At 40.6% G+C, this 14304-nt stretch overlaps 1 protein-coding gene across 5 annotated transcripts in view; it reads right to left on the reverse strand.

Moving 5' to 3' along the window:
* RALYL (RALY RNA binding protein like) overlaps nucleotides 1–14304 on the reverse strand; it is a 260680-nt gene that overhangs the window by 17991 nt on the left and 228385 nt on the right. For all 5 annotated transcript variants that reach the window (XM_081874664.1, XM_081874665.1, XM_081874663.1 and 2 more), the window contains 2 exons: nucleotides 14261–14293; nucleotides 2500–2547 (listed from right to left, as the gene is read on the reverse strand). In XM_081874664.1, coding sequence (XP_081730790.1) covers nucleotides 2500–2547; nucleotides 14261–14293 — 81 coding nt within the window. The remainder of the gene's footprint in view (nucleotides 1–2499; nucleotides 2548–14260; nucleotides 14294–14304) is intronic.

The following is a 14304-nucleotide window of genomic DNA, read 5'->3' on the forward strand; positions in this document are numbered from 1 at the left end:
GCCTAGCTCTAAATTCATAGTTTCAACTTTGTAATTTTCTGCCTTCATAGTAATGCTCATGCTGAAATTTAAGATGGTGAATATTATTGAAATGAAATGTGACTAAACTGAAACATCTCATCAAAGAAATTAGCACTTCTCCAAATTTAGCAAATCACTTTTCCAGTCAAGTGATGTGTAAAAGAATGCATACACTATGGTAAAGAGTGCATTTAAAAGCCTATATTATTGAAAATAGCATCTAAAATGCATTATATCTGGGAAAAATTACATGCAAAATTACATGCAATATTGCATGTGTATATTATGAAACATTTGAATTAAAATGTTGATTAATTTTTGAGAGCACCTCTTTAAAGAAAAATAAATCACAAACTGATATGGAAATGTAGAGAACACAATTTTAGATTGGAACAATGAGAAAATAGAAGGAACTGAAACTGACGTATGCACCCATCTCCAATAGCATGAATACTGAAATTAATAATTTTGAAGGGTCGCTGTGCTTTGGTTTGTGTATTGTTTCAGAAAGTGCATTCTAGGTGGATTCACTTTTAAATGTGAACTGAATTGAGTTTCTTCCCCATCCCTACAGGCAAGTCCGTCTGAGGTACTTTTGATAGGAGAAAAACACTGAAATATGCTTATACCTAGAAATGACATAGCACTTCACATAGAAGCCAGTTCCTAGGGGCCATTGGGGCTTCGGCCCACACAATAAAATATTTGAGGGAGCCTCTCCCCACCCAGTTGATGGGCATTCCCATTCAAATGGTGTGTGTGTGTGCACTGCATCATGTGATCAATTATGTGGGGTGGGGCTTACCTGGGCCCCCACACTATTTTATTCAACTTGGCACCCCTGGTGCTTTATTAGTGGAAGATAAAAAAATGATGAGAGTATTGTCAGCTTCAACTGAGGTACTCTAAAATCACAGAGCAATTTTAGCTAAAACTGATTTCAATATCCTCTATAGGTTGCAATCCTATACACACCTACTTAGGAAAGAATCCCACTGAACTTGGAGGGACTTGCCTCTGAGAAAAACAGGGTTGGAATGAATGTGTATATGGTCATTTGAACAAAAATTGCTTAGCTGCAGTATAGTTAATACAACTGCAGCTTTAAGTAAACAGGAGGCAAGACATGTATTTCAAGGATAAATATGAAGAAGATTTTGGATTTGATATCCTGCTGTATCATGACCCTAAGGAGTCTCAAAGCGCCTAACAATCTCCTTTCCCTTCCTCCCCCACAACAAACACTTTGTGAGGTGAGTGGGGCTGAGAGACTTCAGAGAAGTGTGACTAGCCCAAGGTCACCCAGCAGCTGCATGTGGAGGAGTGGGGAAGCAAACCTGGTTCACCAGATTATGAGTCCACTGCTCTTAACCACCACACCACACTGGGTCCAGGAGGATGTAGGAAGGAGGGTTGCCCCAATTTCTCATTAATCTGCTATCATGTCGCAAAGCACCTTGAACATTTGGCTCCTGAATATATTGCAATGGAGGAGAGTCTGAAGAGTTGAAAGGGCTGCTCACGTTGTTATCGTAAGTACCAATCTGAAAAAGGCCTCTAAATTCTACCCTAGATGGTAATAAGTTCTTGACCAGTTTGCTGGACATTCTCCTGTCCCCCAGTAGGCCATATTATTCTTTGTGAAATACGTGGCTCTTGGCTTCATTCTCCAGATTTCCCACTTGGTTTCGTATTGCAAAAGCATGCTATAGATTAATGGGTGACTTGATGGCAGACAGCATGGACACTTGTGGAAGACGTTCAGCCAGAGTAGCACCATAACAAGCTGCTGCATTTCAGATATATTTCCAATCTGGATTCTAAACTAAGTCATGCTGCAGAGAAATACTTCGAGACCTGCATCTTGAACATACCTTAATAGTCCATATAACCTGAGTCTCACAAAGCATTTTGCATGGAGTGAGGACGTCAACACAGCCACATGAAAGTATATCAGTAAATGCCATCTTATACTGTTCTCAGTGTGGGCAGCCTGTTCCTGTGGATCATCTTCAACAGCAGCAATGTGTCTTAGCTGCTGCAGCTGAGGCACAGCCCATTATACAAAAAGCAAGCTGGAGTCCCTCTGATCCGCCCCATTGGTCAACAGCTCCTTCCCATCTCATCCTGTTGGAAATGTTGCCTTTCATGCTAATCTGTGGCCCACTCCTCTCCCTCCACAGTGACATAAAGGCACCAGAGATGTGCAGAATAGTACCTCCAGTCAAAGCTCTGATTCCTGAGCAGGATTATTCCAGAAAATAAAGCTTGCCATGGTGCACAGTGCACCCCCAAAATGGAGCTATCATCCTGATATGATATAATCTGAATATAAACCAGAAACGCAAACAAGCAATAAAAACAAGCTGAGTCCCATGAGGAAACAAAAGCAAAGGTTTTCCGATCTGGTTATGTGAAAATATGTCAAATAAGGAGTATAATATATGTAACCAAAGACAGTAATGAGAGTGCACATACCGATTGTAGAAATCATCCCTGTAGTAGTCATAATCAAAGACATAGCCACTGCAGAAAAGAACACAAATGAATTCATGTGAGGTGACATGACTGAATTATCTGATAAATAGCATTATATAACATTTTGAAATTACAATGCTAATTCAGGTCTGCATCTCTGGAGACTGCTTCATCCCTGTTACTTTTACTGACTATTGTTTGGAAATATTGAAATTTGAGTCTTTGAACTAGTCACACTCTCACTAAAAATGCAAGGATTGCAAGGTGAAAAGGAAACACTGGTTTAGATTTGATTAAAAAAAAACACCACAAAAAAATCCTGTTGTTATTATCTAATCGCCAATGTGGTGTAGTAGTTAAAGTGCTGGGTTCAAATCCTCACTCAGCCACGGAGCTCAGTGGGTGACCTTGGGCCAATGACTTTCTTCTTGCCTAATGTACCTTGTAGGATTGCTAGTGAGAATAAAATCACGTACAGCACCCTGATTTCCTTAGAGGAGCAACAGAATGAAAATGTAATTAATCATAAGAATGCACAGCACGTTCAAAGAAATCCAGGAGACATCCCAGTTCTATAAATAAGAATAGCTCTGATGACACTTAGCAAGACTGTTGTGCTATAGTTACAGCAGCACCATTTGCTTGCTTGATATGAATCAAGTCTGCCTTATGCTACTGAATTTTATTTTCAGTCTCATTATATCAGGTTATTGTCAAATATCAAAGCTAATCAAGGGGCATTAAGTAAAATCAAGGAGCAGACTGAGATGATAAGGAAGGGCCAAAGCTCCGTGGTGATAAGCTCTGCTTTAATCACACTGTACCCTGCCCCACTCCAGGTGGAATGGAAATCCTGAAGAATCTCAGGGATAAGAATTCTGCAAAACTCAAAGGCTATCATTTGACTATCACTGGAAGCATGTATGGTGGTTACAATTTGCATGCACATTGCACACTTCCACACATAAATGTGGCCTCCAGATCCCACGATATTTTTCTGTCCCTCTTTTATTACTGTACAGATGGATCACACCTACCGCTTTTCAGTGCTTTCGGGAGTAATGTACAACATATGCATATATTCAATTTAAAACGGTTCTATGACAATTAAACAAGATACTCACTTAACTCAGTTCTAATTTTGGCCACTTTATACCTACATAGCATAACAGCTCTGGAGAATGATAACGATAGTAATAATAGTTGTAATTTATAAGGCAATTGAAGAAGGCCTCTCACTAATCCATCTTTGGTTAGTGAGCCATAGGATGAAAATGTTTTCATCCTAGTTAGTCCAGCATCCTGTTTTCCACAGTGCTGGAAACAGGATCTGAGTGCAACAATACTCCCCCACTCTTGTTCCTAAACAACTCAGAAGTACACAGCCTCTGATGCTGGACATCATGACTAGCAGCCATTGACAGTCTTATTGTCTATGAATTTGTCTAATTCCTTTTTAATGCCACCCAGGAAGGTGGCCATTACTATATAAAATGCTAAAGAATTCCATAGTTTAAATATGTGTTGTGTGAATAAGTATTTCTTTTTGTCTCTCCTCAAATCTCCCACCAATCAGCTTCTAGTATTATGTGAGAGGGGCAAAACATTCCTCTATCCATTCCCCCCCACCATGCATTATTTTACATCATCATGTCCCCCCACCCTTACTCATTTTTTTTCTAAACTAAAAATGTTGGAACCTCCCTCCATAGCGAAGTTGCTCAGGCCCCCTGATCGTTTTATCAATCTGCACATTTTCCAGCTCAACAATATCCTCTTGGAGGTGTGGCGACCAGAACTGTTCATAGTATTCCCAACGAATCCCAAAAGCATAATATCATCCAGAAAGCATGATAATAGACCTAAGCTTTTCTGAAAGGAGATGCAAGCCAAATGCCACGAAAATGAGTTATAATTGTAGGCAATCTTGTTTTAGTTTAAGCGACTGAATGTTGAAAGACGTAGGAAGGCCCCTTTAAAATGAAAAAGGTGTTTAAAGTGAAATGAAGTTAAGTGTGGAGAAATGGAGGAAGTATTATGACTAAAATATAAGAAGAAAAGCAGTAAAGATGAAAAGGAGTAAGAATTATGTTTTGCAGCCTAATTACTGTGATATGGATCCAATGATCTCATTCAGTCGCCATGTGAAACGAGATTTTCATATGAGCCAAATGAGCTGCAGACAGCTTCAAGTTTGCACACTCCATCTCCTCTGTGCCCCTTTAACAAGGCTGTGAGGAGCGTGGAGCTCTTGCTTTCATTTTTGCTTAGTGCATAAACGTTATGTTTATCTTTTTATCTTTAAGGTGTCACGAGAATCTGTTGTTTTTTTCCTCCAGCCTTGGTTATCTTCCTCTAGCAACTCAACTGTCCCCTTATTTCTCTCTTCTCAAACTCTTGGGGACAATTAGCCACCAAGACAAGTATCATAAGGGGGAGTGCGAGAAGTGGAGTGCTGAACTCATGCAGGTGTGATTTTTGCATTTCTGTATGTTTGCTTTGCTGTTGTTGCGGTTTAGTTTTAAATTAATTATTTGTATTTTACGCATTGTGACCAATTATGACAGCTTATAGCTTTTAGCAATAAAGATTTCATTCATTCATTCATTCATTCACCCAAGGAGAGATGAAATGAACATAAACAAGGACTGAAGAAAGTATCCAATCAGATGGTGTTTCCTGCTTGGCAGGGGGTTGGACTTGATGGCCCTTGTGGTCTCTTACAACTCTATGATTCTATGATTCTAGGTGGCCCCTTCCAAAGTTAGTATCTGACATGTGTTCTGATGCCTGCAATACCTTGGAAGAGGAAAGGAATGGTGTTACATTGAAGCATGCAGAAAAATACTGTATAGCAAAAACAGCTATGATACTGGTACCAAATACCTGACTGGAAAGGCCCTTCCATTTAGCTCTTTTTCATATGGGGAGTGCAATGTATAGCCACACTCTTATTCTGTTGTATTTGGCAGCCAGGCCAGGAGAACAGGATTTCACCCCTTTGCCAATATGGAAATAAAGCTGACCTCTGTGTGGAAACAGCAGAACTGTATCTTTTGGAAAGAGCTGCTTTGTTTACTACTGAGCACCGTCCAACAATTTTGAGAGCAATAAAAGCTGTTTCCTACACTCTTCATTAATGCCTTAATGGGCTTTTTAAAGGAATGCTTTTGGTCTCCTTTTCAATAAATGAAAGTTACCAGGTAATAAACTACAATAATTATCATCTCTAAAACTACAGCCTCCCTATTTGTCTCTTATCCTTTATTCGTTGTGCGTGATTAAGCACACACATAAAGGACTCTCTGAGGATCAGAGACACAGAGGCTATTAATTTATTTGCAGATATGCACAGCGTTACTAACATTATAGCTTTGTTACATGATGAAGAGCTGCAATTAGTCCAGATTTTAATATTTAAGTGTTTTATGCTTCTATATTAAGGAGGGACAATCCTTATTCAAGTGAGAAAACATCTATCTATGGTAAGATGGCCTTTACTCACATGGACCATAGAAGGATAACTGAGCTCCATGCAGGAATTCCAGGGATCTAGCCTAATGAGCTGCCACTATGTACACTAGGTTTCAGAACCTGTTTCAGGTGCATTTCACAACGTAGGAGATGCCAAAGAGATCAGCTGCAGTTCTTCAAGCAGCTTGTGCACATCCTCAGGCTGCAATAATCTAAATTGATCCAGTATAGATGGAACAGACAGTACACTAGCACCTCCACGGGAATTGCTATCACTGTGGCGTCCGACTCTGTCAGAATCTGAGTGAATTTATCCCTAAAGCATCTTGCAAAGTTGTTACAGCTGGCCTCTGAGAATGTCAGAGCACCACTCTCTTGGCCAGCTAACAAAAGCCCATTCACCACTCAGAAAAGCTCTGCTAGATGGCTACTTGCAGATGCAGTGGTGGCAGAAAAGTAAGCTTTTTCCACTGCAGCTATGGCCATGCGGTAGGTACAATGGTGTGGCCTCACCCACGTTTGGTCAGGTTTGGACCCAAGTCTTATGCCATCCATGCTTTAGCTGCCAAGCTTCCTGTTTCATTGTATTTAGATGACCTGTTGCAAAGTCATAGGCTCCTGAAGATCTCCAGCAATGGACAGCTCAACACCCTTCTAGGGTTCCATTGTCAAACTACTCTTACCCTCAAAAGGTTCTTCTAATGTTCAGTCGAAATCTATCTTCTTGTAATTTAAGACCATTAGATCAAGTCTTGTCCTCTAAGGCCTAGGAAATGGGTCTTGGAGACCTTTTGTTCAAATGCACAATATACCAGAAAGGACACGCAAAATTATGGGTGGAGTATATTGTGGAATGCCCACCTCCTCCATATTCCTTGAAATGACCCCACATCTCTGTCAATGGCTTCTATGTTTAGGCCCTGTCATTCCCCTGCATCAGAGACTGTGCCACATCCAACGTGTATTCAAGGAAGCACTCTTGTCAAACTGTATAAATGTAGAATTGATTATATGATTTATTCGTTATGTGCTACATGTTGCTGTTGTGCAGTTTGATATGACAGATACAGAAGACTTTCATTGACAGATATAGGAATAAGTGATGAGCTTAAGCCATGAAATGTTTCTGCTGCATTTCATGTATGGCACCTTGATAAATTAAAATTATGGCTGCAGCAGCGGACCTGAAAGAATAATCACTTTTTGAGGACTAAAACAGAATTCCAGAAACACGCTGTACTCCCATGAGAAATAGTAGCCTGGGTACTACTGAATGGAATGTAGTGGAAAAGCACAGTATGTTAAACAACCATCAATTACAAAATGATGGTGTCAGAGTGCAGAAAAGTGGGAAAGCAAAATTTCTAAAGCGGGGAAGGATCTTTCCTTTTCAGTAGCTAGTTAAAGCAAGAAACAGACTGCCTTGAAAGGTGGTAGAGTTCCTTTTGTGGTACTGGAGACTATATAGCAGGGGATTACAGAAATAAATGGTCTGGTAAGACTGCTGCTTGTGAGAATAAAGTTTATATTCTTCGCAAACTAAGCCAATCTGAGTACAAGCTTACATGTGGCTATTATGGAGCCATGAGTTCAAGAGGTTAACAAAAATGGAGATCCAATGCTAATTGACTTGGAGAAGAAGCAGGAAGGAAGTAAAGGCCGAGAGAAAAAACAATCTACAGGAAGTTACTCAAGGAGGAATCAGCAAAGGAAGAATATTTATTTAATATATTTATGTTTATCTCGTGTCTTTCTCCCAAGTTTGGATTGAGGGCAGTTTATAACATTTAAAAACATCAATTATAAAATGTGGAATAATAAAAACAAACTAGTTAAAAGCAATAATTAAAATTGCAACATATTTAGAAGCAGAAATTAAAATCTAAATTTGACAGCAGCCCAGTGATCAGCTTCATCTGCACCTTAGTTTCCAAAGGCCTATTTGAATAGGAAAGTCTTAGCACGCAAGAAGAAAGATAACAAAGAGGGAGCCCATCTAACCTCTCTTGGGAGGGAATTCCACAAAATGGGAGCAGCCACAGGGAAAGCTCTCTCTTGTGTCACTGCCAGCTGTGCTTCTGATATTGGTGGGACCAAGAGATTGTGCTCACCTGAGACCTGGTAGGTTCACATAGGGAAATACAGTGGTACCTCTGGTCACGTACTTAATTTGTTCCGGAGGTCCGTTCTTAACCTGAAACTGTTCTTAACCTGAAGCACCACTTTAGCTAATGGGGCCTCCTGCTGCCGCCGGAGCACAATTTCTGTTCTCATCCTGAAGCAAAGTTCTTAACCCAAGGTACTATTTCTGGGTTGGTGGAGTCTGTAACCTGAAGCTTATGTAACCCGAGGTACCACTGTATGATATTTCAGGTAGAATAGGTTACGTTTCTGTCTGTCACCCCTCCAGAGATTCAGATGACTTACTGTAAGTGTTGCTGCTTTAATCCTAACAGTTGAGAGGCCACTTTGTAAGAACAATCCCATATACTGTACTTTACGGTAGTGTGATCATCTAGTCTAGAGGTTACTAGACCATGAATGATATATTCACCTCCCCTTCTTTGTAGGTAATAACAAGGCAATCAAAAGTATATGTGCTTCTATTATACTCAGGTACAAAGTAACTTAAAGCATTTAAGTCTCTACAACTACTCAAGGCAATGCCAGTAGACACACCATTGCTTTTTTATAGTCTTTTTGAATCGAACCATCACAATTTCTCAGAACAGCCTACAGCAACCTACTCCATCTCCCCTGAACGGCATGAAAGACTTGAAAATGTTAACCTCTTCTTCTCACTTGTGATATGCTTGCCCTTTTGACCTCCATTCCCCCGTTTTCTCCCTGTAAGAGATCATTATCTTTACTCATCAACAGTGACCTTAGAGATCTGTTGTTTTCTATGAATGCTCTGCACACTAAGACAGGTTTATAGCTGGTAAAGAATAACGTAGAACATGAAAAAAAAAATTTTTTTTTATTTTGTTTTGACCATGACAGACCAACACGGCTACCTATCTGTAAGTAGAACATGAAACACGTCCTTCACTGAAACCTATGTGCAACCAAAGGGTATTCTGAACTCCATCAACTTGGTAATGGCTTTTTTGTTTTATATGAAGAGGAAACAAAGCTTTACACGTTACTTACTAAATGGCACTGCCGGAAAGGCAAAGAAAGAAAAACTTAGCCTTAAGGGATGATGAAAGGTGACTTTGCCAGTACGCTCTGACTCTGCTGAGCTTACATGAAATTCAGGTCTGGTGGCAAGCGCCACAAGGAATATTAATCTTTCATCAGTACTGGTTATCATTAATACATAAATTTTGGATTCTCCTTTTATTTGAGAAAATATAAATAAACAAAAGAGCAGAGGAGGCAGTCTTCTACAGGCATTTTGGCAATATTTGGGGTTCTCAGAGGTGTGTTTGACTCTGACCTAATTATGGTATACATTTCAATATCAGATCAGGACTGTGGTGCTGATAACATCAAGGTTGCAGCTTCAATCTCCATATGGGACAGCTGGATAGTCCTGCATTGCAGGGGGTTGGACTAGATGATCCTCAGGGTCCCTTCCAACTCTACAGTTCTATGAAGACACATCCTTTTGCAAAGACCTTTGGCACTGGAGGATGAGATCAGAATAGCCTTCCCACTGCAGTGCTAATCTGTTTCCAGGTTACAGACTCCGCTAACCCAGAAATAGTACCTCAGGTTAAGAACTTTGCTTCAGGATGAGAACAGAAATTGTGCTCTGGTGGTGCGGCAGCAGCAGGAAGCCCCATTAGCTAAAGTGATGCTTCAGGTTAAGAAAAGTTTCAGGTTAAGAACGGACCTCCGGAACGAATTAAGTACTTAACCCAAGGTACCACTGTATATATAAAATTAAAAGCACACGAAAGCTCATACCAAGAACAAACTTAGTTGGTCTCTAAGGTGCTACTGGACTATTTTATTATATATATATATAATTTATTATATTATATTATATATATATATATATATATATATATATATATATATATAAAATTTTATATATATATAATTTCTCTTGCATGTATCTATTACTGTTAGACTAAAGCTCTCAAAAATCCTAATGGGACAATAGCTCTGTGTGTTGGCTTCAGGCTGTCCTTTTTTGCCTGGCTGAACTGCCGCCGTGAATGGTAATACCTCTTGCTTGCATGAAGGATGTAGGCAGGCATGTTTGTATGTGTAGAACCTCTGCATGTTGTATGAGAGCCTATTGTACAAAAGTAAAGAGTTACATATGTGAGTCCACTCAGTTCTCCCTCTAGCCACACCAAGCACTGGCATAAACCATTCCAGACTCTGCATTCATCATGTGAGTCCCTTCTTAGTGTGCCTCCTCCATGTGAGATCCAGAGGGTGGCAACACGAAAACAGGGCCTTTTTTGTAGTGGCTCCCCATTTGTGGACTGCTCTCCCCAGGGAGGTTTGCCTGGCACCTTCATTATATATTTTTAGGTAACAGGTGAAAACACTCCTTTTCAACAAGTCCTTTGGCTGATTAATAATCTACAGCCTTTTAAATGTGTCTGTGGGAAGGAAGGGGTTATTATTTCATTTTGTTTAAAAACCTGTGTTTTTATATTGTATTTTATTCTGTGAACCGCCCTGAGATCTTGTCATGAAGGGTGGTATAACAACAACTACGGTGATGATGATGTAACCCCCAGACGTTTGATCATAACAGCCGTTTGGATGAAAATTGTTTCTGACCCCTGGGCTAAATCTCTTCTCCCTGTGTGGTAATGAACCCTCCCTCCACTATCCAACAGAACAATAACAAACCTGACATGCAGCTGTGTGATGCCAAGCATTGATTCATTTAGTGTTACGCCTACTTTTTCCCCCTGCGCAGAAGAAGACACCAGTGTGACCATTAATACTTCATCTATACAAGTCATGAGCACTTGACAATCCAGTCAGAACTAAATTAACTCTCAGAGAAGGCAGCAGGAAAATAGGGGACTTGGAAGGCTGAGCCAGCTCTGAATCATTTGTCAGTACTCTCAACACTAATGAAAGCTGCTGCCAAGCTAGTGCTTTCAGTTTTCACCTTGCAAGCAGCTGAGAAGAGCTTTTCGCAAACCCCTTCACTGAAATGAACGGGAATTGTTCTGAAACAGGTCTTTTTTGCTCATGAAGCCCACAGAAGCTGCTTTGCAATTGCAGAGATCTGCTGAGGCCTTAAGTAATTTCTTACTTAGCCAAAGCACCCGGTAAAAGCAATGATAATCTTTCACTAGTCATGATTACTCTTATAATGGGCCCTTAATGAAATTAGAAGGAACAGGTTGTGTTAATTAAATTGCAAACATGTAATGGAATTTTTATCTCCCACTTGACTTAAAATAGACTTAAAGCACCAAATCCTTTTCAGTCCTGTGGTCAACAGAAGCTACTAACATATCATTTACCATCTTGGCCCCCCCCCCAACATTTCCGGTGAAGAAACCTGGGTCTGACAGGAGTGGGGGCTCCAAAACCTCTGGTGAACACATTTGGGAAGGCAGGTTTAGAGCAGATGAAACGATACATACATCTAAGCTGTATACTGAGCCAGAATCATCAACTGTGCACACAATCAGTAAACAGAGCCGATTTCCTTATATAACGGCATGGAAGCCTATGTCCCTCCAGATGTTGTTGGACTCCCAAGTCCCTTCTGTTATGTAGTGAAGTTTCACCCTGGGCCAGCAGGGGGATACTGTAGATAGTTTTCACTCAGGTCTGTAGATAGTTTTCACTCAGGTCCACGTCAGTTATTTTAGGCGGGAAACTCTGGGTTGTTGTTGCTACAATGTTGACAGCTGGCTGCCTATAAAAGCAGGCCGGCTGAGCTGTTTGCTGTTCAGTTCTGTCCAGCTTGCAAGTAAAGAGCTGCTCTGGATAAATCGCTGTGTCGTCTGCTATGTTCGCCCACAACTTAACACCTTCAGCCCCAGCTGGAGTGACCAGCTGTAGTCCAACATTATCCAGAGGAACACAGGTTCCCAATCCCTGTGCCGTGGAAAGGAAGGCATGGATGTGGCTACTGAGATAAATGTTCCACTATCACTGTTGGCAGCAGTATGCCTCTGGTTATCAGTTGCTGGGAATCATAGATGGGGAGAGTGCTGTTGTGCTTCGGTTCTGTTTGTGGGTTTCCCATGGACAAAATGGAGGTGAGGATAATATGTTTTGGCCACTTTTAAAGTTACATTTTACCACCGCACCTGTATTTTTATCCGTTAGCTTCCTGTTTCTTTACTCCTGCGCATAGCTACTTTGCGATCTTCATCGGAATCTGCTATGATATAGATGTGAAAACACTCATGCCATCACTGCTGTTAATTACAGCCTTCTTGTCTCTCTAACCAATCTGACCGGCTAAACCTTTTGCAAAGCTAATTTGCAGGATTATTTTTGGTAATCTTGGCTCAGCCTTCACACTTCAAACCTATTCACCTAAAGTGCTTGTTGCTCAGAGACTGATCCACTAAAGAAAACTACCCTTTGTTTGAAGTATAGCTTCTTGCCTAGTGCAATCTGACTGCGGGTAGCCAAGGTCTCTTAAGGAAACCTCCTTCAATGGCTGCCTCCCACTCTTCTTCAAGTGTTGGGGAGATTTCAGAATAAACAGGCTCCTGTCCGTACCAATGTAAAAGGTTTCCACTTTAGAACTAACTATAGGGGTGCAGCTGCAGGCAGCTTGGCTGCTTCCAGGGGAAGGAAGGCAATGGAAGTGGAGCTGGCTAGGGCTGGAGTGGGTTTTCACCCTCCTGCCTCTGCAGCCAGTGAGGCCTGGCTTAATAGACTGCAGTATAGTGCAAACATAACTTTTATATGTACTGGGAAACAACAACAAAAAATTGAATCATTCGCTTTATTGCAATATTCGGTCTATTGCAGTGGTCTGGAACCAAACTCACACTCCAAGGTATGCTTGTGTACTTCAGGATATCTGAATCTGTAGGAACTGTGGCATATTCTAGCCATGGTTAGATAAAGCAAACTGGGATAAAACTATGATTTGATATTCTGCTTTGTTAGCTAAGCATAGGTAGAACATGACACACTTCCTTAAATTTGAATATCATGGGGAAGGAAGCTCAAAATCAAAAGCAGCAGCTTTAAAACAGTATTTCCCAAACTTGGGTCTCCGGCGGTTGTTGGACTACAATTTCCTTCATTCCTAGCTAGCAGGACCAGTGGTCAGGGATGATGGGAACTGTAGTCCAAAATCAGCAGGAGACCCAAGTTTGGAAAATTCTGCTTCAGAAGTTCTTATTACATGTACTTTGGAATAAGAAAGGGGAAGATGGAGCACTTGAGTCAAGGCTTATGTAGGCTCTGCTAGATTTCTAGAAGTCAGTTTTACATCAAGTGAAATATCACAAAAAATGCAAAAATTAACTGGTAAGGAAATGGTTGTCTGTATGCAACTGCAAAAAAGCACAAGCAAAAATATTTCTTTGGATAACACATACAGGAAAGAGACAGAAACAGAAGAGGAAAGCAATAATGTAACCAATAAAGGAAGGGGACATGATCCTATGGTCAGTTGACTTTTTCCATTATGAAGAGTATTCAGGGTATATATTAAGGTCACGCAGAGGAAAAACAATTAGAATCATAGAATCATAGAGTTGGAAGAGACCACAAGGGCCATCGAGTCCAACCCCCTGCCAAGCAGGAAACACCATCAGAGCACTCCTGACATATGGTTGTCAAGCCTCTGCTTAAAGACCTCCAAAGAAGGAGACTCCACCACACTCCTTGGCAGCAAATTCCACTGTCGAATTAGCTAGGATGTTCATCTGATCATATGTTTATGGCTAATAAAAGTTAATGAAATTAGGAAAAAAATACATTTCACTTCCAGTAAATCAGAGAAAACATCAGGCCAGTATGAACGTTACTTAGATTGCAGCTAAGTGTCCTACTAAATAAGCCAGCATAGCTGCTCACTTTGTGATTAGACCTTCAAATTAAGCAAGACAATACTGTAGTTGGAAATTGAACTACACCAGTTATGTATAACTGAATAGTTTCTGAGAAAAATCTCCAACCAAAATGTGTGTGTGTGTGTGTGTGTGTGATACAGTGCTTTTTGTGATCACTCCTCTATACCCATCCCCCCAAATTTTAATGAGTGCCACAGTAAAGCGATGATGGTCCTAAACCCTAAATCTTGTTGAAGACATTAAGAGAGCTGGGTAGCCTGTGAAATTAAAAGCAAAACTACAATACTCAGCTACAGGTTCTTACTCACCCAACAGACAGGAAAGGCTCCTTCGATTCAAGTCTGTTAAACAA

Source organism: Podarcis erhardii, assembly GCF_964252035.2.
Source record: "Podarcis erhardii genome assembly, chromosome: 8".
NCBI lineage: Eukaryota > Metazoa > Chordata > Lepidosauria > Squamata > Lacertidae > Podarcis > Podarcis erhardii.